This window comes from Indicator indicator, chromosome 9 (genome assembly GCF_027791375.1).
Source record: "Indicator indicator isolate 239-I01 chromosome 9, UM_Iind_1.1, whole genome shotgun sequence".
Taxonomy (NCBI): domain Eukaryota; kingdom Metazoa; phylum Chordata; class Aves; order Piciformes; family Indicatoridae; genus Indicator; species Indicator indicator.
The window spans coordinates 4,558,855-4,583,247 of record NC_072018.1 but is presented as its reverse complement, the minus strand read 5'-3'; the positions used below and the strand labels follow the sequence as shown (position 1 = coordinate 4,583,247).

Below are 24,393 nucleotides of genomic sequence, written 5' to 3'. Positions count from 1 at the left end.
CTTCTCCCCTTCCATGGTGCATTTAGCTCTTGTTAGTCTCAATGCTTTTACAGTGAAAAGTGTTTACTAGTCATCCTTCTATTAGTCTAATCCTTAGAGTCATCTCATCCTCTGTAAGATGCTCTGCTAGACAAATTAAGTCTCCCAGCTTTAACAGCAGCAAACTTTACCATACCTAAAGAAATTGTTAAAAAAGATCAAGCCCAAAAATGAGCTCCAAAACCATCTCCCAAAATACCCACAAGCACCCTCCCCTCCCAGTACACTGCCTCTATCACATCCTCTGTAAAACCAGTTTTATTTTATTTAAATTGTAATCTCCACACTACCTAATTAAGTAAAAAAATGGCCTGTGAGTCCCAGGTTCAAATGCTTTACTAAGATCCAGAGATGAGAAGGAGTCCTTCAGCTGTTTCTAGCAGGGATCACTGAAAGACAGATCCAGATCCAAAACATACTGAGCAAACAAAACAGAAGCAACTAACTCTGGAAACTATCACAGGCTACAGACAACATTATAAATATTAATTAAATAGGAAATGTCTATATACGAACCAACGTATTTTATAGGGGAGAAGGTAGTTATGATTGCTCCCATTTCTGAAAGTCATATGGCAGAAATCAATATGCCAGTTGGAAGAAGTCTTCACAAGAAAAGCATTACTGAAATTAAAGTCTCCTCACTAGTCCAGCACATATAAGTCATTCAGGAGGCAGTATGAGTCAAAGCTTTGAGTTCCTCTCTAGTTCCCTCCTTCAACATAACGAATGTAGGGCATTGCAGCAGTTCTGAATTTCACATTTGCATTTAGTTTAAAATGTTTAGTTCTGCTAGGTAATATTTTATCAGGCTATTTTTCTTTCATTTAATTTTTAGAACCGACTTTTAAATTACTTTTCTGGTAATTGATGAAGGTATAATCACCTTACTTTTTTACCCTGGTAATTGGCAAAGGTATAATCACCTTAATTTTTTCCCCCAGAAACACTGTCTTAAGTTTTACTAGGTCAGTGACAGCAAACAACTTGTCACTTACATGAAGTTTTAATGCAAACTGGAATGCAATTAAAAGGTCAGAAACTGGGAAAATAAAACCAAAACCACAACAAAACCACTCCCTTTTATCTTGAGGTAAACATTTGAGGATAGCACAAGACCACGGAATAAACTGCCCTTTCAAAACTACCCATTTGATTTGGAGTACCCAAAGCATAGAATAATTGGCACTTTAAGGTGGCACAAATGACAACAGCTTGTGCATCATGAAGTGATTAAGATTGTTGACACTCTTCTTTTGTAAAGCTGGTAAACTCAGTTTGGGAAACTAAACTTCTCTTATCAACTATTCATGTCTTCATAAATTCATAGAATGGTTTGGATTGGAAGGGACCTTAAAGATCACCTAGTTCCAACCCTCCTGCCACAGGCAGGGACACCTTCCACTAGACCAGGTTGCTCAAAGCCCTGTCCAGCCTGGCCTTGTACACCTCCAGGGAGGGGGCACCCACAGCCTCCCTGGGCAACCTGTTCCAGGGTCTCACCACCCTCACTAAAGAATTTCTTTCTAACAGCCAGTCTACATCTACCCTCTTCCAGCTTAAATCCATTCCCTCTTGTCCTTTCACTACAAGCCCCTAAGAAAGAAAATCAAATTCTATCAGTAACAGTACACAAGATATGTGTATGTGTGTGTGTGTGTGTGTATTATATATCATATAATCATAGAATGGTTGGAAGAGCCCTCTGAAAATCGTAAGAGTCCAACCCCTCTCCCCCCTCCCCTGTCAAAGCCGGATCACCTGGGGTGGGTCACAGAGGAACACATTTATATGGGTCTTGACAGTCTCAGAAGGAGACTCCACAACCTCTCTGGGCAGTCTGTTCCAGTGCTCCATCACCCTCACAATACAGAAGTGTCTCCTTGAGCTGAAGTAGAATTTCCTGTGTTCCAGTTTGGATCTGTTGCCCCTTGTCCTATCACAGCACATCACTGAAAAGAGCCTGGCACCTTCTTCTTGACACCCAGCCTTCAGATATGTATAAACATTATTAAGATCTTTTCTCAATCTTCTCTTTCCCAGACTAAACAGCCCCAGGCCTCTCAGCCTTTGCTCAGACAGATGTTCCAGTCTCTTAATCATCCTCACAGCCTGCTTTGGATACTCTCCAGTATATCCCTGTCCCTCCTGAACTGGGGAGCCCAGAACTGAACACTGCTCCGAATGTGGCCTCACCAGGGCAGAGCAGGGAGGGAGGTTAACCTCCCTTGACCTGCTGTATACACTCTTCTTAATGCACCCCAGGGATACCATTGCTCTTCTTGGCCACAAGGACACATTGCTGTCCCACAGATGATTTATTGTCCACTAGGACTCCAAGGTCCCTCTCCATGAAGCTGCAGGTCAATTTCTAATCTGTATGGGTACATAGTCTGTATATATGTACAAATATAAACTGTGTATGCTGTATACTGTGAATTGCAGCACTTATAGCACAGTGACTGAAAGCCAGGAGAAGAGGCAGAGGAAACGTCTATGCCCTTTAATTACATTTAATGAAACCACAGCTTGTTTCACAATTCAAGCAATGAAATAAAAATGAACAGGTCATTGTAAGTTGCAATAGCCCAATATAGTAATTTAACTGTTTTAAAGAACAGCATAAGGGGATGTCAAATGCTTGAGCATCATAATAGAAGGACCTCAATCTTAATTAGGAACAATAATAAATCATGTGTATAAATGCCAAATAAGATTAAAGTACCCATTAAAAAGAATATATTTAAAGAGTAGGTCAAGACAAAGGGGAAATGGCAAGATGACAAGAATATAATTCCCAAAATACAATTAAAAGAAACAGGTACTATTTCTATGAGAGGGCAGTGTCCTTTAAAAATTAATTAATTAAAACCAACCTATACCAAGAAATCTATGATCTGGCATCATTCCCTAACACCACGGCCAAAACAAATATCCCATCTCATAAAAAATAAAAATAAAATACTTGAATCATATTTCACAGCCAAGACACACATTCCAACTATTGACTCAAAGGTATAGTTCTCATCACATTTTTGTTGAGTTCCACTAAAACTGAACAGGGAAAACAAACAAAACCCCAAACAAAAAAAAAAAAAAACCAAAAAAACAAAAAAAACACAGAAGGGGGAATCTCTTGCACAGTAGACTACAGGATATCATGGCATTCTTGGCAGATTGCAGTTTTGAGCATTTTTTAAATTTAGGGCCCATTAAGCCAATGAGAGTCAAGTAGCACAGCTTTGCCAGCTACTAACAGAAAATATCACTGTCTTTAAACACAGTATTGTACCTTTAGGGAGAAAATGCAAAGCTGAAAAGCAACTCCTAAGAGAAAGACCTTGGAAACCTATGGGACAGCAATTTGGCCTTTTGGCCAAAAAACGGTACTCCGGGGCACGTTAATAGAAGTGAGTCCACCAGGTCCAGGGGGGGTTCTCCTCCCCTTCTGCTCTGCCCTGCCATAGCGAGACCACACCTCCCCAATTCAAGAAAGACAGGGATCTACTGGAGAGAGTCCAATGAAGAGCTAATGAGGATAATTAAGGGACTTTTACGTCTCTCCAATGAAGAAAGACTGAGAGAACTGTGACTGTTTATGCTGGAGAAGACTGAGAGAAAATCTTCTTAACATCTATAAATACCTGAGAGGTGGGTGTCAAGAGGAAGAGCACAGGCTCTTTTCAATGGCACCCAATAATAAGACAAGGAATAATGGATATAAGCTACAACACAAGAAATTCCACCTCAGTGTGAGGAGAAACTTCTTTACTGTGAAAGTGGTGGAGCACTGGACCAGGCTGCCCAGAGAGGTTGTGGAGTCCCCTTCTCTGGAGACATTCAAAGCCAACCTGGACACGTTCCTTTGTGACCTGCCCTAGCTGATCCTGCTTTGACAAGGGGGTTGGACCCAACAATCTCTAGCGGTCCCTTCCAACCCCTAACACACTGTTATCCTGTGATAGCCAAACCTCAAGAAGCAATCAGTGACCTCTGCACTTTGCTGACTGCTCTGAACCCTAATTTGGAGAGCCACCATCTTTGCTGCATTCTCACAAAAACATTCAGGAGATTACAATTTGTGTATTAACAGAAAACAATAAACAAGAAAATTGTGTTCACCAAAGGAGGTGTGCCGTTTGTTGTGTTTCCAAACTGTAAAATAAATACATACATAAATAAATAGGAGAGGGCAGTTTTTCATCTTCAGTGGCAATGTTTTACATCATTTTTGTAACACTAGAGAGAGTTCAAAACGTCCGTGCACAAATGCTGTGCCTCTCACCCAAATTCTCAGCAACTCCTGACAGATACTGCTGCATCACCTCACCTCCAAATCATAGACATAGTCAAAGTAATTAATCCCACTAGGTAAATGATCTCAAAAGAAAAGATTCATGCACTGATATGGAATATAATGTGGCACTTTTCAACGCCTTTTAATGGATGGCAAGTAAATATCACCAATCACAGCAGATGGAGGACAAATTCTAAGCCTCTGAGACAGCCAAGACACTAAGAGTTTCATATTTTCAGAAGCTAAGTAAGACCTCATAGAATCATAGAATTGTTGCAATTGGAAAAGACCTTTAAGATCAAGTCCAGTCATCAACCTAAAACCGCTGTGGCCATTAAACCATGTCCCATAGTGCCATGTCCACACATTCCTTGAACACCTCCAGGGACAGTGACTCCATCACCTCCCTGGACAGCCTATTCCATTGCTGTTGGAGGGGGGAGGCGGGGGGGAGGGGGAAAGTCTAATTTTAACTATTTCAATAAAAAGCAGATTCTGTGTCTGAAATACTAATTTAAATGCTTCATTAACTGTCAGGAGCACATTAAACATCTCTTTAAAATGTTGCTAAGTGACAAAATCAGCTTGAATTTAAACCTGTACAATGTCCTCAATGAAAACTACTTGAGAGGTAGATTAAGACCAAAAAGATCACTGGTAAACAAAAGCTTATGACCTCTGAATATTATTTGTTGAGTTCAGGACAAACTTCAACATTGCTTTATTAAAAGCAAACCATGGCATTAAACATTTACAAAGAGAGAAAACCTGTATTTCTTATCTAAAGCAACTTACACTTGGTCAAAACTACAGAGATTTAAACATAAACCCAAGTACAACCAAATTCTCTCCCTCTCATAATTCAATTACATGTCTTAACGTTTGTCTTAAATTCAACTAATCAATTTAAGTCTTCAGAGATTGGCAACATTAAAGGAAAACAGCCAGAAGAAAACTCCTCAGAGAAAATACTCCCAGATTTTCCTGGGTTAGAGATACAAGAAGAAACAATTTCCCCGGTTTAAAAGAATATTTAACCTTAAAATCCTCCTTTACCTTTCTGCTACACTGCCTGTATACGACCTTAACTTTGACTCCAATCAAGGTCAATCAGACCACAGCCTCCTCCCCTCCACATCTCAGAACTCCCTGCTGGATTTTCCAGCCATTGACTGAAACCAGAGAAAGAGATGAAGAGAGACCACGATGTGATCAAGTAATTAAAGACTCTGTAAACAGAAGTAAATGGTAGGGGAATTACTCTAATTCACCTGGGCATTTGAAACACCAACGTTTCAGCTGTCCAAAAGTGTGACTTTTTATTTGCCACATCATCAGCTGCACGTCTCAAGGGAATAAAGCCTGTCTCACAAACATTAATAAAAATGACAGATGGCTCTGTACTGCCCTATAGAGGCCAATTAACCACTCAGATGAACATCAGAAACCCGAACCTATATGCTCCTTTTCTTTCACACAGATAATTCCTGGTTATGTGACAGTCACTCTACCCCAAAATCCAGAGTGTCCTTGCAGCAATAATGTCACAGAGTAACTGCCATATCAATATTCCAAACCCTGATTTTCTCACAGTTCCCATTAAAAAGCTGTCACCATAGAAGATGCAGAAATACAAATGACAGGTGGATCCAACTGGAAAAACAAACACACAAAAAAGACAAAAAAAGCCCTAACAACTGAGTAGATGTCGTAATCCACAATTAAGTATCATGGGGTTTGGTTTTGGGTTTTTTCTCCTTTTAAAGCTTCTAGACAGTTCACCTTGTTCCTTAGAGGAATCAAGAGTCCAATGACTAGGGTGTGGTAATATCGATTGCTTCTCTTGACCAGAAATTCTTCTTCAAAACAAACATCCCCACAGTCAAACGAAACCAAACCAAACGAAAGCAAAACCAAAACACCCAATAAAACCCACCAGCAAACAAACAAACAAAAAAACCCCCACCAATAAACAAAAAACCCTCAAAACCAAAACACCTAATAAAACCCACAAAAATACCCCAAACCAGGACAGCCCAGTTATTTCTACTGAAGACTGAAATATGGTATTTTCCTGAGTCATGTCAGCACCTTTCTTGGCCTACCACCAGCACATCAAACCCTCATACTGACCATGCCACTCTCCAATCAAACTTAGAAGTCCAAAACTGTAGCCTGAGCTGAGGAACGGAAATGAAGGAGGATGGTAAGAAGCTTATGACATCAGACTGCTTCTTCACATAACTGAAGTCTGAGGACCATTGGACTGTTACAAATGGCAGGAAACTGAAACACTGCTTTTATGTTTTGAAATACTCTCTCCAGATTCGATTCCTTCAGCTGTGTGAACACAGCCACAAAGTAAGAACACAAGGGGGAATTAAAACAACAAAAAAACCACTGAACAAAAATAAACTTCCAACCTTTAACAATCAAAGACTTGGGAAACTGATCATGCAGGATGATACTTTTTAAGAGAAATGTACCATTCAGAAAACCCAAGAATTTAATGAAACCTGTTCAGAACAAATCTTTCAGCAACATTGATCCAGATGCTACAAATCTGACCCTTAAAGAAATTAAATGTAAATATTTAACACAAAGAGCTCCATAGAAGTTGACATATTGAAGATGTGCAAATCCTTCACTGGTATGTTGAAGATTAGCTGACCTTAATTATGTCTTCTGGATTTACCCAAGGGTAAAAACTCTAGATGTGGAAACACTAATCTAGGATGAACTATGCCAGAAGCTGCCCAAAATTGCAAACCTTTTGCTAAAAAAAACTCTTGAAAAACAATGAGACTTCTTTCATGTGGAAGGAGGTTGGGCTGGCAGGGGAAAACAAAACCAACAACTCCCCAGCAGGATTCCAACCAAACCCTGTGTTTTTAAGGTCCTCATACATGAAAATCCAACTGAAAACAAATGTGAGTTAGGAACCTAAAATACCTTTGAGCACCAGCTGATGTTTCAGTACCTGAAAGAGGAATAACCTGAAACATCAGCACATTCCCTTCCAACAATCAAACTGAACCTGCATTCTCTTTAACAAGACTATGTTGGATGAGTCACTGCTGACAAGATTTTTTTATTTCCTTCTGAGAAGACTGAAGTGGAAAGAGAAGGATATTAGGTTACATTAGATTGTCAGGGCTCAGTATTCTCTAAACTATATGTCTCAATAAAATCCTCATACTCAGAGGGAAAAATATATAAAAGTGAACCAGAAAAAATATTCTGCATAATAAAGCAATCTTGCTATGGATCAACTGGAAAAACCAGCAACAGTGATGTTCACAGAGCTTTTTGTGTTTGCACTGATGGGTTAAACTATCCAGACTATATGCTGAAGAGATGGAACAGACCCACTCCTTACTTTTAAATGCTGCATGGAAAATGGGCAGATACTTCATCAACAGTTTCCCACACAACTAGCATATATATAGTGGTCCTGCCAATATTAGGGATGTATCCACAAAGATGATTAGGGGAGTGGAACGGTGTCCTTACAAGGAGAAACTGAGGGAGTAGGGGCTCTTTAGCTTAGAGAGGAGGAGACTAAGTGGTGACCTGATTAATGTTTATAAATATGTAAAGGGTGAGTGCCAAGAGGATGGAGCCAGGCTCTGCTTGGTGATGCCCAATGACAGGACAAGGAGCAGTGAGTGGAAGTTGAGGCATAGGAAGTTCCATGGAAACGCAAGGAAAACTTTTTTCACTGTGAGGGTGACAGAACACTGGAGCAGGCTGCCCAGGGGGTTGTGGAGTCTCCTTCTCTGGAGATATTCAAGACCCACCTGGACGTGTTACTGTGTGACCTGCCCTAGGTGATCCTGCTCTGGCAGGAGATTTGGACTAGATGATCTTTCAAGGTCCCTTCCAGCCTTTAACATTCTATGATTCTGTATGCCAGATAACATGCCAAAATTAGGAAAGTTATTGATACAATGGTTCAGAATGTAAAAAAGAATTCTCAAATCATAATGTTACTTAAAGAATTAGAAGAGGAATAAGGATTACTCCCGCGGCAAAGCATTGATTATATGGATGAGAGGAGCAAGAGGTAGGAAAGGAGAAAGAGGGATTTCAAAAGATTGCGAAATCTGGTTTGGGCTTACTAGTAGTAATTCCTTAAAAGATGAAGGCAGAAGCAGAGATGACTTTTTAGCTTGTGCTTTGGATGGGAACTGGTTACATGGCTACCCTTCTTGCTTTGTAGGCTGGCTCCCTTACAAAACACTTATCACAAAGATCAGCCAAGACAAAACACTGAGAAAGCAGCTGAAAGAAATTCAATTGTAACTAATTGTGATTGACAAGGCAATTCCAGGGGGGAAAAAAAAAATCTATTCCAAGAAAACAACTTTGAAATATTTGAGATTCCCATTAAAGTGACAGCCTACACATTAACTAGGAAAAGCTGTTTAGTATCAGCGAAGCTGCTCCTCTCCTAGCAGGTGTCTGCTAAACAAGCTTCCTTTGTATTCTAGAAAGTTGTATATACAATATCAAATTTCTGTTCTATGTTTTACTACCTTCAGCTTATTGATTGTATGGTTTCTGGAACAACAAAACAAACTTTGAATCATCAGCCACAGCAACAGAAGTGCTGTTTGGGAGAACAGGGGAAGAGAGGAGGAGATACAGAACGCACCAATACACGAATCTGTGGATGTGACAAAGCCACACACTGTACCATCCTAAGACTTCAATACAATGCTTTTGAAAATACTAAGTATGCTCTTCCTTTGTAAGCAGAAGTTAGTTATATAATCAACAATTATGAAAGGAGATATTGAATCCCTCATGCACACGTATGTTAGAGAAGGCACAAATCCTTCGTAGATCTCCTCCTAGTCAATGGGACAAACCCAACATCATTCTGCTGGCTGCCAGAGTCGGTTGCAGTAAAATGAAAACAAAAAAGTTTAATACAATTAATACATTTCACAGGAGGGAGAAACTTCTACTATTCAAAGCCACAAAGAAAACCACAACTGAGAGGAAACTTTTTAATCAGATTTTTCCTTACCTCCTTGAGCGTTAGACCACACCAGCCTCATCAATCAGTAAAAGCCATTAAAGAGTCTGCAACAACTGGGATCAGAAAAAAGCAGTTTTGTTGTGAACAGCTTACTGTGAAAGTGCAGGTGCTCCAGCAGCAGCCCACACAGGCATCAATAGCTCTCTGAAATGAACTGTCAGTGAAAAAGGCAGATGCAACTGCTAAGCTAAAATGATGGAATATTAACCATGCTATTCCTTTAAAGAATAAGGGAATTACAGGTGCAGTTCTTAAGTCTCATGAGGTCAGCTTACCTTCTCCATTTTGCACTGCTCCCCTTCTCCCTCGGAACTGATGGGTGGGTGTTCATTGCTGACATGCAGCTGTCTGTTAAGGCACTGTATTGGTCCCCCAAAGCATCACTACACAACGTGCTGCAAGGATTCCCATCAGAAGCCTCAGCAAATTCAAAGTCAGTTTTCAGGAAATTTGACCCTCATTCCCAGAATTACAAGGACAAACTTAAGTTGAAATGCCTACTCCTTGACACTTTACACCTTGTACAGACAGACCTACTACTGACATCTGAGAAAAATTCCCTCAACAGTACTGCAGGATTTGGCTAATTGTAAGTAGGGGTGCCTGCTTGACTGCTCAAGCTTCCTGGACACTAGCCTGTAAAATCCTATTTTCCAGTGGCTTACCAAGCTTCAAACATCAAAGCTGCCATTTTCCATACCGAAGGATGGTTTCTGCCCTCACTAGCTTGGGTTTAAGGGAAAACTATTCTTCTGTTTCTAAAAATGAGGTATGCACGGCATTTTACTGCGTCTGAAGTGGAGCAGGCTTCAACCTTTTCACAGCTTTCTATGTGTGACTACACTGAGCATACATTAGTCTCAAACGAAAAGTGAATCTATGTACTGCAGCACTGATATTCAGGGTAGAGAACAAGATTTTTCTTGCCATTAGTGATCCTTCCTAGCAGGAGGTACTATACCTTCCAGCTAAGAAACAGAAACTCTGCCCTCTCTGTTCTTCATGCTGGTATCTCAATTGGGAGAGGGCCTGGCCAAAAGAGAAAGAAATAGGCTATCCTAATTCATCCTCCTCTTCCCTATGCATTACAATACAGTCTTTAATTACATACCATATATTTTCTACAGGGCCTGTGAATAATTCATTCCATAGACTGTACTCTGGGAATGAATCAAGAGAATGCAGCGAACTAGACAATTATCCACAGGACTCCTACCTTATTTGTTGCTATATCTGGATGATGAATGAGTCATGGAATTGTGGAGGGGGAAAAAAAAAAGTCTAGTCTCAGAGCTAATACATTTATTAATTTTAAAAGCTATTTCATTTTTTGTGTGTTTCTTGGGGGACAGGCGAATTAAGAAGTATTTCCTGCATCTAGAGTTCTGTTTTGTTTATTATTTACCCATAAATTCATCCTTACTTCTGTAGAGATGAATCTAAAGCAATAGATTACTTTAAATCTCCGAGTCCCCTCTCTCGGGGCCAACATGTAACCCCTGCTATGGGAAGAAACTGAAGAAAAGAGTAGGACTGTGCATACTAGTAAGCAACAATAATCAAGGAGGTAAAAAGAGGCTTCAGGACTAAGAAAGCTGGGAAGAGACCTTTTAGAAGGGTGAGCTGGATTGAAGCTCAGGGAGGGGAGATTGAGACTGGATATTAGAAGGAAATTCTTTACAGTGAGGGTGGCGAGACACTGGAACAGGTTGCCCAGGGAGATGATGGATGCCCCTCTCTGGAGATATTCAAGGCCAGGTTGGATGAGGTATTGAACTATATGGTCCAGCAGAGGGTGTCCCAGCCCATGGAAGCAGCAGTGGAACTAGATGCTCTTTAAGGTCCCTTCCAATCCAAACTAATCTATGAAAGTGTTTTGTAAAGGAAGATGTATAGGCCTGGTTTCTGGCACACTCTTGTTCCTCATAGCACAGCTACGGAGCTATAGAGTGAATGAACCTGCAGAGACACATGGCAGCCAGAAACTGGACCTGCCTTTTCCTTTGTTTAGGAACACAGCCTGATGGCAACAGTGTCAGATGCATGCTGCCATCTGTGTTTAACGAAATCCACTAAGAGATGTCTTAAAAATATCATCTCTGTAGTTGGGAAGAATAAAGAACAAGCACATGACTCCAGCAGCACTTCTCCTGCAGTATGGCTATGTAACTCAAGACTCTGCTGAGTTGCCAATTAAGACCCTGTCAGGTGCACAACAGTACCATGGACTCAAAGCAACCAGAATCATGCACTCCTGAACTAATATACTGCTAAAGACATGAGCAGAATAAAATAGTTCCAGTAATTCATATCCAATGCACAGTGCAATTAGAAACAGTTCCTTTGTAAGTGACTCAAGATAAATTTATGTTCTTGCCTGAAATGTTGATGTTGGAATGCTTCTTTACCCTCCCATAACCAAATCTAATGAGAAATTTACATTTTTCTTTTCTCCTTCTCACTACTTCTCTGCTGACCCTTTAGAAGAAACATCGTTCAGGGTGTATTTTCTTCCCCTTTTTTCTACAGGCTAAATCAGGAGCTTCCACTGCTTTCAATTTAGCTCTCCATCCTGAGACAAGAAAATTAATAGAAAAGCAGATCAAATGCCCAGGAGGAATTGTTGAACAAGTTGCATCTGAGCTGTAGAAAGGATTTCAAAAGCAACCCACTCTGTCTGACTCCCTTTCATTTGAAAACCACCTATAAGCCCTAGGGATGGATTAAAGCTAAGCATGGCCTGGATAATCTACAAATTCAGGGCCCCAGTTGTAAGGAGAATGGCAGCAAATACTTGGGAGTATGCTTATTTCTAGAAACCAGAGGGCCTCCTTTGGAGTGCACAGCCTGAATCAACCAAATTATTCAGCCCTGCCTTCATCTGTGGTTGGTAAGCTCAGAAATGGTAGACCCCTACAATGTTTCTCTAATAGTCCAGGTGGCTTAAAATGGGAAAACCATTTTAAACTGAAATAAAAACACAATTAGTAGCATTAGGCATCCCTTGATTCAACTTCCTAGAGGAAGCTGATAGTTAGAACTGGTCAATCCACTGCAGAGCCATCACAAGCAGCTCAAGAGGCTGGAAGAGAGAGAAGGAGGTTTCTGAATAAGATGAACACAGGTGGCAGACAGACATAAAATCAGACAACTATTTCTTTTGAAATCTACTTTTGACTGCTGCACTCAGCATTCCCCAGGTGGCTGGGGACCCTTTCAATAGTGTTGCTATTAGGAAAAGGGCTACAGTAGATCAGCAGCACCAGTTCCCAATTTAGTATTCTTTCTTCCTCTGAAACAGCAAGCCAATGCTGAGAACAGAGAAAGCACTTAAGAAAAAAAGAAATCATTTGTGAGTGAAGAGCAATGAGAGCCGCACTCCCGAAGGAAACCCAATGCGTATCTCAGAACAATCATACAAACCTTGAAAAAGTTTGTTTGCTTGCTTGCTTTCATAGCAATCATCTCCACTGTATTTTTTTTCTTCTGAGTTTGCATTGAGCTGAGCGTACTTAGCAGGCTGATGCAAGGAAGATGAACAGGTAAGTAATAACCACCATTTAATAATGGCCTCTGATGAGTAATATAGTATAAAAAACAATGTCTATTTATGGCAAAACGAATCACATTTGGACAACCTCAGTCCAAACTCAAATTCCCAAGCAGGAATCTGTGTGCTGGCCAATAGGATAAAGGGATAAAGATCCTGGAACGAAAATACATTGATTTTATCTTAACGAAAGGATGGGGAAGATATAATGTTATGTTTTCACATCTCTGATTCTGAACTAGTCCACAAAGAACAACAAGCCCATCTGTAGATGCTTTGAAGGAGGGAAACTATATGACATTTAGCAATGACAATTTATCCCAACTTTAAATCTTCTGACCAGAAGAGATGACATTATGGACTACAACCACTGCCAGTAATTGCTACACTTGCCCAAGGCCAGGTATTACTAAACAAACCCTAGTAAAACAGAGAGCTAAACTAGATATTCCTTGTCATTGCTCAGGACGCAGGAGCTGTGGGTAAAGACTGTACAAGGACTGAGAACAGAAAACATTCCCCTGTTGTCAGACAACTTCCTCAAAAAAAAGATGGGAAAAAACCACTCAGTAAACTTATTACATTTTAATGTATTGAAACTCAATTACAGATCTACAGAAGTGATTAACGAAGATAAAACTGTTAAAGGGAAGTTATAAAGAGAAGCTGCACATGATTGATACTGGCTTTTCAACTGCAACATCCATCAAAAGAGAAAGCAAATAGCAGACATGGCCTGCTGAAAGATCTGTGGGTGTAAAAAGCCTGTTTTCTCAATGATATTACCTGGTCAAATAAAAGATACCAGCTCTCCCAGAAGCTGTTCCTTTATATCCTTAAAATAACAGAGCTACAACAAATATAACAAAATTAATATGTTTTAAAGGCTTTGGCTGAAGTGATTTGTCAGCCATTCTAGATAGACAGTCGTTTGCATAGGAGAGCTGTAAAAAACATACAGCCAAATAACTGCAAAAATTTTGAGTGTACATAATCACTTCACAGTACATCCCAGCTCTCAATTGTTGTTCGGAAGCATCTCTGTCAAAACAGTTACTCAGGTTATTCAAGACTTGCTCCTAACAACATTTTGGCATTCTCATAAATTTATTTTAGCAACGGAAGTCGAGATACTGCTGATTATTTTGCCTTAGAAGATCTGAATTAGATCTGAATTAAACATGCAGAAGGAACCTGATTTTTGTATCTGCAGTGACATCTAGCGCAGGAAACCAAAACCACATTTAAACAGGCTCCTAGAGGAAGGGAAGCTACTATCATTTATTGCATGATTTCTGACAGATAAACAAGAATAATTAACATCAGGTCTTCTAAAACTTGCTTAGCATCTTGTCTTCTGCACAACACTCACAATCCAGCTGACGTGAACCCTATCAAGCCTAACACATTAGGTTGAGACAATTTACTGCAAATGTGCATTTTCCTTTTCCATACATTGATAAATGTACAAATATAATTGTTAGAGGGCAAACGATTGCTGAGAAAGCAATCACCCCTGTGAACAGAGTTGTTATTTTATTTAGTCTACCAACATTTCTAAAACAAAACAAATCCAACAGTAACATCTGACTTAAAATTATCTTTGCGAGCTCCATATATATATGCAATCCTGTTTTAATTTTGCAGTGATTTTTAAACCATTTTCTTAAAGAAAATTCAAGCAGAAGATAGTCCCTAGAAAGGAAACAAAATCTGAAAACACACAATGAGTTTTGTCTAATACAGATTACAAATGGAAGAAGCAATAAAGTAACAAGTAAGATTTGTTCAAATCACAGCATCACAAATTGTTAGGGACTGGAAGGGACCTCGAAAGATCATCCAGTCCACCCCCCTGCCATAGCAGGATCACCTATGCTAGAACACACTGGAAAGCATCCAGGTGGGTCTTGAATATCTCCAGAGAGAGACTCCACAATCCCCCTGAGCAGCCTGTTCCAGTGTTCTGTCACCCTCACCGTGAAAAAAATTTCTCCTCATGTTTCCATGGAACTTCCTATGTCCCAACTTCCACCCATTGCCCCTTGTCCTATCATTGGGCATCACCAGGAAGAGCCTGACTCCATCCTCTTGACACTCACCCTTTACATACTTATAAACATTAATGAGGTCACCCCTTGGTCTCCTCCAAGCTGAAGAGCCCCAGCTCCCTCAGTCCCTCCTCACAAGGAAGGTGTTCCACTCCCTCAACCATTTTTGTGGCTCTGTGCTGGACTCTTTCAAGCAGTTCCCTGAGGTCTTTCTTGAACTGAGGGGCCCAGAACTGGACACAATATTCCAGATGCAACCTCACCAGGGCAGAGTAGAGGGGGAGGAGAATCTCTCTCGATCTACTCACCACACCCCTTTCTATTACAGCCCAGAATGGCATTGGCCACCTTGGCCATAAGAGCACATTGCCGGCTCGTGGTGAAAGAATATCAAAGTGCGGATTTAAGTCTCCCATTAAAAGAACAGTCATGCTTCAAACACAGCCAACAACAGACATCCTAACCAAAATGCAATACCAACATGTCTAACTAGCAAAAATTTTACAAAAATTACTCACTTAGTGAAATTTGAAAAACACCCTTAGAAAGGAGTGTTGCTCCTGCCAAATACACAAATAACCACATATGCCGAAGCTGAAAAAGGAACATTTCAAAGAAAGGATCATGCACACATCAGTTTGTATATGATGCTCACCATTCTAGTAACTCTTTTTCTGTTCAAGCTGTAAATACAAACTTTTTAGAATCTCTGTTCCAAAGGCAGGTTCCAAAGTCTTTGAAAAGGTCTCACATGTACTTTTTCAATGGCAGGGTTAAAGCCCAGATTGAAGTCTTTTGTTAAAACTTCATTGTGGCAATTTTCCAATACCAAATTTACCCAAGGGTAAAATGATCAGATCCTAGCTTGTATTAGAAATGCCGTGTCCAGCAGGAGTAGGGAAGTGATTGTGCCCTTATACTCAGCTCTGGTGAGGCCACATCTTGAGTATTGTGCTCAGTTTTTGGCACTGCAGTACAAGAGAGATGTTGAGGTGCTGGAGCCAGTGCAGAGGAGGGCAACAAAGCTGGTGAAGGGCCTGGAGAATAAATCTTATGAAGAGTGACTGAAGGAGCTGGGGATGGTTAGTTTGAAGAGGAGGCTGAGGGGAGACCTCATTACTCTCTACAATGACCTGAAAGGATATTGCAGAGAGGCTGGTGCTGGTCTCTTCTCCCAAGTAATTAGTGATAAAACAAGAGGGAATGGCCTCAAGCTACAACTGGTAGACTGGACATTAGGAAACATTTTTTCATGTAAAAAGTGGTCAGGTATTGGAATGTGCTACCCAAGAAGGTGGTTGAGTCACCGCCCCTGGATGTGTTTAAAAGGTCATTTGGCTGTGGTGCTTGGGGATATGGTTTAGGGGTGAACCTTGTAGAGTAGGGTTATTGGTTGGACTTGGTGATCCTGAGGGTCTTTTCCAACTTGAATGTTTCTGTGATAAATAATTACAAATACCAAAATGTGCTCTTTGTTCACTGGATAGAAAAATAAAATAAAAATAAATTAAAGGATATAAAATTAAATTTAAAAAATAAACCAACCGTCATTTGTTAGTGACCCAGGACAACATCATTACGCATTAGGTTCCTAATGGTCTAACAATCTTACTACGGAATAGGTCCAAAACCCACAAGATTTGTTGGTTATCAAAGGCAATTAATAGGGAAGTGGTGCAAGTACTGGTTCTTGGAGAAGGGCATGCCATGGTTAATGGCCTATTACCTCTGTTAAAGATGCAATGTTCTAAAAGTTCTTGGGTTCTTCAGACCCCAAGAGCTTGCACAAATTCTCTACCCTACAGCCATCAAACCATGGATTTAGTACACATCAGAGTTTCATGTGAGAGTAGCAGGTGTTAATTGAGAGCACTTTCCACCTGAGGGCTGAGGTTGTTAAAATAAAGACATGAAAGGATGCAGAAAACAAATATTCACCCAAGGGCAAGGTACAGGAGCAGAACACATAACAAGTGAGGAGAGGAAAAGGAGACAAACCAGACAATCTTAACAGTAGGCAACAAAAAGGCATAAAATACAAAAACAGTAATGAATATCCAGCCTTACAGGCAGAAGAACTGAGATAATGGTGCTTAAATAGCATTCAACAACTGCAGTTTTAAAATTACCTGGAAATGCAAATAAATGTAGACAAATACAGCATTTATGTAGAAAACAACAAACTGTTCTTGACAGAGCTCACTAGGGTATACAAGGAGTGTGGAAAGGAAATTATTAAAATCAAAATCTATTAGCTTCTGCCACCCTAATCAGTGCCTTATAAAGAGCAACACAATTACTTGGAGCTTTGGTTTCCTTGTATCTTTACTGGGTATAGCCAAGACTCCTAAAAAAAAAAAAAAAAAAAAAGAACATTCCCCTGCTTAGATGAGTATGTGTACCAAAATAACTGTTTGGTATCGGTTTGTATATATTCATCATGGCAACTTAACAGTATTTAATCTCTCCCAAAAATAATATTTTAAAAATGATAGATGCTAACATTTGAAGTTACACTTGCAGTTTTCTTTGCCAGGTAGGAACAACTATTGTAAAGGCCTAAAAATGGACTATTACACAGCACTCAACTGAAAGGCAGATAAAAAGAAAGAGAGCAAATAAAGAGTGTTCAATAACATATTTACACAACCTGGTAAAGTGCTGCTGTAGAATCAGTATTATTGATGGAAGCAAGGCTGTGTCATTAAATCCAACAGGACAAAGCCAGTTGAAGCAGCTACTAGTTAAACTATTGATCATGAGACTTAGACATAAACACACACACCAAAACCACCCTGCCCTTTAACAGACTCTGTAATGTCAGATCTCTCTGCATCCTTTGACATCAGTTGGGCTCTGCCCTGCAAAGCTAGTGGCACGAATAGAACCAAACAGCAGGAGTATGAAACCAAAGGTAACTCTAAAAGTTCTGATAACCAAAATGGGAGAGCATCTAAATATCTTAATGCTAGGTACAAATGATGTACATCGAAAAAGCAAAAGCTAAAAGTCAAATCAATTCCTACAAAAACTGCAAAGGGGAGATGAAATTTACAAGAAAGTTGGGAAGAAAAAATAGCAGAGAATTCTACAATGGAGTGCATCTTTTTAAAGGATTAATATAAAGGCTACTAAAGGTTAGAGAAAGACATTGGAACATGCACAGAAGATGACAAAAATAAGATGCCAGTAAATGAAAGATCTCTAGGAGAATGACAACACATGCATTCAAATATAGCAAGCACATGAAAAAAAAGATTTTACCAATTAAAGCCTCAAAGCTTTTTGTGGCCAAGAAAATTTTATCAACTGCCTTTAACCCCAAAGTGAAAGATAAACTCTGCTCATGTATTCAAACATCAGCATATAAATGTGCAAAATAAAGAAGCTGTATGGATTTAACTAACAAAAGCTCAGTACCAGAAAACAGAATTAGGGCTTCTGTGTTAGTCCTTTAAATACAGCTACTTCACAAGTGCACCTTTCCCTTGCTTATAATGAATTGTGCAGCTAACATCACCTACAATTTTGTCATTCTGTGCAAGAGTTTCAAATACATAGCTTTAAAAACTTCCCATATGCTGCATTAAGTTCACCTTCAGAACTGACCAAAATTCACAAATTCTCCATGTCACAATCAACTCCCCGATCCAGAGGTAGGCAAAGAGAGGATCAATAAAGTTCCATATATATCTATAGATGCTTCAAAGTAACAAATTAACACCAAAACAATGTAAAGCTGGACCCAAAGCATCTCTGAAGAATATGCAAATAGTAATTCCCCATTCAGTATCTAGACAGACATTAAACAGTCCATTCTGTCACGCCATCTGCTAGGTAGTTACCAGCCCTGCTCTGTTCTCTACACTATTTGTGCTTTGTTTTTATTTTTAAGTATGGAGCCATGCAACTTATTTGAAGTCAGAGAAAAGACACAGTGGTGAACTTAAAAAAATAAATCAGTAAGTGAGACAGAAAAAAAACCCCAACTACAAAACTTAAGTTTCAGATCAGCAACAAGGAGAATTAAAAAACTTATTTCTAAATGCTTGCTTGAATTCAACTCCTAGCAAGTTTATCCCCAGCATATACAGCAAGTTATGAAAGCTTAAGCTCTGTTTTCAAAATTTTTATCTAACAGAACAGTTAAAACATTTGGCAAAACAAAATATTACTCTCTGTTACGGAAAAGAAATTGCAGGAATTATTCCTCTGTGTGCACATGTGCTTTTACGTGTGTACAAGATCATAAAGCAGCCTCTTAAAACATCACCTCAAGACTATCAACTTTAATCATGAGCCAAATACAAATATAAAACCTTACCAGTGCAACTAGACAGTAGGAGTGCAAAAAAACAAAACATGCAGAGAACACCAAAGTCTCAGTCTGCATCATGCAAAAAAAAAAAAAAAAAAAAAAAACCAAACCCAAAAAAACCCACAGAGGGTTGGATTTAACTGCTCCAGAAGCACTCTGGAGTCACTGGATTTAACTGCTCCAGAAGCTGTCCAGAGTCACATGAAGAGCATCGCACTGGCCAGGTGACAGAGATGAGCTTCACAAACCCCTGTGCTTTGGACTCCAGAGCATACTTAGGCCAGATGCATCTGACAAAGAACTACTGCAGAAGATTCAAGCTGAAAGTTGTTTTTCAGGTTTAAAAGCCATTTTTGACTGAAATGTGAACCTGCAGGCCAATGCACCAGTCTATCCACTCTGCACTGCAGATGCAGAGATCCCCAAGTTAACATAAAAGGTGTTATTGATAAAACACAAATACCAAGGGGATGAGGGATCCATTTGTCCCTGCCCCAGGGCTTCAACTCAATAAAAACATATCACTAATTGAAAGACTTGTTAGATACAATCTGTTTCACACTGCGAGGTCACGATGGTAACAAAAAGAAAGAGTTGTGCTAACTTTTATTAATATTCTTTTAAATCTTACTCAAAATATCACTGTGCCTAGATATTTACTCTTTAAAGCCCTCAGAAACTAATTATTTGGAAGAAAGTAAAACAAGACTGAAAAAATTTTGTGTTATTGAAAAATGTCAAAGAAAGGAACTTGGAACAGTGGAAGAGTAACTTTTTGAGTTTTTTTAATGATAAGGCTAGTTCAAAGGCCAAGCTGAAAATGTGTCTATTTGCCTTACTTTCAGAATATCTTGAGTTTCATTCCACTTGTTTGTCCACTCTTTGGTCAGTTCTTGTACCTATAAAAGAACACAAATATTGAAACAAAATTACATCTCTTCTAAAGTCCTTGATAATGCATTCTCACAGAAGTACTAATTATTTGTGCAATTCTTTGTGAAGTTAAACATTTAGAAGAGCAGTAAGAGGCCATACCTACAATATCTCTCCCTCAAAAAGGAAATAAATCACAAAATTCTTATTTATGGTGTAAAATGAAACAAAGGACAGGGACAGCCACTTCAATTAACAGCAAAGCAAATCAGAGCAAAGCCTCCTGCAAATCAGAAATCACACACTTGGATGAAATCAGCACAGAAGTCAGCAGCTGCTTGCAAAGGCATTACAGACTGGGAAAGCATTGGGTATAGTCCTGCTGGCCACATTCTGACAGAGCCCAGGATGCTGTTGGCTCTCTTGGCCACCTGGGCACACTCCTGACTCATCTTCAGACAGCGATCTACCAACACACCCAGGACGTTTTCTGCTGGGCAATTTAACTTCCCCAAGACTGGAGTGTTTCATGGGGTTTTTGTGACCCAAGTGCAGGACCCAGCACCACTGGCCTTGGCCTGTTGATCCAGCGGTGCACAGCCTTCCTACCCTCAAGCAGATTAACACTCCTGTCCAACTTGATGTAATCTGCAAACTTACTGAGGGTGCACTCAATTCTCTTGTCCAGGCCAGTGATAAAAATATTAAAGAGAACTGACTGCAAAAACGAGCCCTAGGGAAGGGGTCACCAACTGGATTTAACTCCATTTACTGCCACTCTCTGGGCCTGGCCATCCAGCCAGTTTTCTACCCAGTGAAGCACCCACCCATCTGCTTTGATTTGAAGCCCCCTCCAAACCATGAGCAGCCAGTTTCTCTAGGAGTGGGTGACACTCACCAGGTGACAATGTCAAATACTTTACAGAAGTCCAGGTAAAGAGCACCCACATCCATAACCTTTCCCTCATCCACTAAGCAGGTCACCTTGTCACAAAAAGAGATCAGGTTAGTCAAGCAGGGCATGCCTCTCCAACCCGTGCTGACTGGACCTGATCATCTAGTTGTCCAGCATGTGCTGCATGACAGCACTGAAGATACCTGCTCCACAACCTTCCCCAGCAGAGAGGTCAGAAGGCTTAGGTTTTGTCCTGCCTTTCCTACTCATCCAAGCTGTCCATATCATAAGTTAGCTTTCACACGTTCCATGTCAGTAACTCTTCTTTTCATTTCAGAGCCTTTCAGACTTCTTAGAAAGCAATGCATAGAGAGTGATTCAGGCAGATTCACCTCAAAGCTCTGTCTGACTTGGATTCACAATCATGTTAAAGAAATCCATATGTACAGACACACACACTTGCACTTTTGGTTTTTAAATCACCGGCCTTATGTGCAGGAAATAAATACAAATACTTTTTAAAATATATACAACTTGTTATTATTTTAATTCACTTCAGCTACAGAAAATTTGGGGGAAAAAACCAAAACAAAACAGCTATGTGCCTTTATTTCTTATCATAAAAAAACATTGTAGAAAAGAAAGGTCTTCAATGCAGTTCCTCCAAGTATCTCCACATTTGACACCTGCAGTCTACATTTCTATTTGCCCTTTGCAGACCATCTGCAAATTAATGAATGAGAACTAAAGAAACTTCTAGCACCTCTACCTGTATCTCAAGGTCTCAACAAAGAAAGGTAAGCACATTTTCCAGTGCATCATTATCATTCCTAGAGCTGCTAATTGAAACATTAAGCAAACAAATAAAAGAAATCATGATTGTAAATATTATGATAAACCTTCATGGTCTTTGTTAAGTCTATCACCATACCAGGGCAATTTTTATTCCTCAGAAACAATTTGGTTTTATATATAAGGATAAATCAACTCATTAAAGAAAGCTACCATACATTTCTCAGATAATTTAAATATGGTGATAAAGTCTTTAGATCTGTATAAACAAATTAATTGTTGTACTCATTCAATTATAAAACAGCTATAACCACTGCATATCCACTAAAAATGTTCAGTAATTATGTCAATTGTAATTATCATGAATAGTAATCACATAACCTTCTAATGAGGCTGACAGAAGATAATAAAATATCCTCGATACACTCCCCACACAGAGGGGCCAACTCTTCTGAGCAGGACAAGCAGTGATTACTGTCAGAGCATGAATAACATACTCTAATTAGCATGTAGTCAGCATTTTCTATTTCTCAGTTACTCTTAAACAAAATCTTTGGCTTGTGCACAAAAGTAAAAGCACTCTACCCATACCAAACAGGATTATCATTCAGCTAAAAACTTTTTTTAAATCTAGTATGAATATGAAAAAGAATAATCATTTGCACCTAAGACTCTGACTATGCTCGTTATGAATTATTTAGTTATTGAATACAACACAGTAAGAATTCTTGCACATATTACAGAGGTAAAAAATGCATTCCTAGCAGAAACTTGGCTTAATGAGAAGCCTGGAGTCTACTTTGCAGCTGTAGTTCACACTAAAATATGTATTTCACCCATTTGTGTCATGAAGTTTATTTTTTCAAATATTATTTCACTGAACAGTATTTCAACATGTCTTTAACACTAGCATTACCAAGGGGAGTCCTGAGAAGTGCAGGTATCATACCAATTATTGAGGTCAAAACAGGATTCTCGCAACAATGCATTCATTCTCTAAGTGTCAAAGTCTAAGCAGCACCAGTGTAAGCCTTACAATTTCAACCAGCCAAGAAGCTCCTGTTCTTCAAAGGTATCATATGAATACATTCATAGAATGGTTTAGATGGGAAGGGACCTTAAAGACCATCTAGTTCCAACCTCCCTGCCATAGGCAGGGACTTCTTCCACTAGGTGCAAATTAGAGAAATTAGTGTATCATTATACCTATATTCTTTCGGACCCTGTAAGTACATCTTAAAATGCCTGGAACGCTACACTCAGATAGATTATTAAATCAATTTAGTGGGAGGCACACTATGAAGTAGATCTCTACATCTCAGACCCTCCCCAAAAAGACAGCTAATTAGGCATGCAATGTATTTGCACATAGCAGATTTAAAGACTGAAATGTTCTGTCACACAAGCTACTGATTACTCAAAAGAGCTAACTATTTCCCCCCCTCCAATCTACTGACAAAAATACTTTTATCAGCAAGACAAGCTGGCCTGGGAAGAAATATTTTCATTAAATAGAACTGTTATATAAACACCAAAGAGACTTTCTTCTCATGTTATCTTACATCAGCAGGAAAATAAGGTCACACATAGGTTTTTGGTTTGTTTTTATAAAGCACCAAGACAATGTTTGGTGGGAGAAAATCTAGTTGCGTATCAAAAGTAAATCCTGAAAATTGCCAACATAATTGCATCCACACCTTCCCTTTCCTTTTTTCTTATTAAAATTTTCTTTATGAAATTATAACTCACCCTTGCTTCATTCTGCTGAAGCTTTTCTTCCATACTTAAAGCTGTTGGAGAATCCAAGAGGGCGATCTAAAATTGTAAAAAAAGTAAACATCAGTAAGAAAAAAAAGAGGGAAAAGAACCAAACCACTCCTAAAACAATTTCTGGCAAAAAACAAATGAAAGAAATGCATGTCCTGAGTTTCTTTCTATTATTACTTAGGATTAATTATTTTAAACTCCAATGTACATCATTTTACCTTGAAATATTATAAACAGAGTATCATAGAATGGCTTGATTTGAACAGGACCTTAAAAATCATCTAGATCCAACACCCCCACCAGGGGCAGGGACACCTTGTACTAGACCAAGTTGCTCAAAGCCTCATCCACCCTGGTCTTCAATACTTCTGGTAATGAGGCATCCACTACCTGAAAGGACATTGCAGCCAGGTGGGGATTGGTCTCTTCTCTCAGGCAACCAGCAACAGAACAAGAGGACACAGTCTCAAGCTGCCCAGGGGGAACTTTAGGCTTGATCTTAGAAAGAAGTTCTTCACAGAAAGAGAGATTGCTCATTGGAATGGGCTGCCCAGGGAGGTGGTGGGGTCGATGTCCCTGGAGGTGTTTAAGAAAAGACTGGATGAGGCACTTAGTGTCATGGCCTAGTTGATTAGATAGGATTGGGTGATTGGTTGGACTTGAAGATCTTGGAGGTATCTTCCAGCCTGATTGATTCTGTGATTCTCTGGACAACCCATTCCAGTGTCTCACCACCCTCACAGTAAAGAATTTCTTCCTGATGT

General features: G+C 39.5%; 1 protein-coding gene across 1 annotated transcript in view; it reads right to left on the bottom strand.

Moving 5' to 3' along the window:
- KIF16B (kinesin family member 16B) overlaps window positions 1-24,393 on the bottom strand; it is a 164,911-nt gene that overhangs the window by 106,260 nt on the left and 34,258 nt on the right. The window contains exons 12-13 of the mRNA XM_054383745.1: window positions 23,612-23,677; window positions 20,142-20,201 (exon numbers count right to left, since the gene is read on the bottom strand). Coding sequence (XP_054239720.1) covers window positions 20,142-20,201; window positions 23,612-23,677 — 126 coding nt within the window. The remainder of the gene's footprint in view (window positions 1-20,141; window positions 20,202-23,611; window positions 23,678-24,393) is intronic.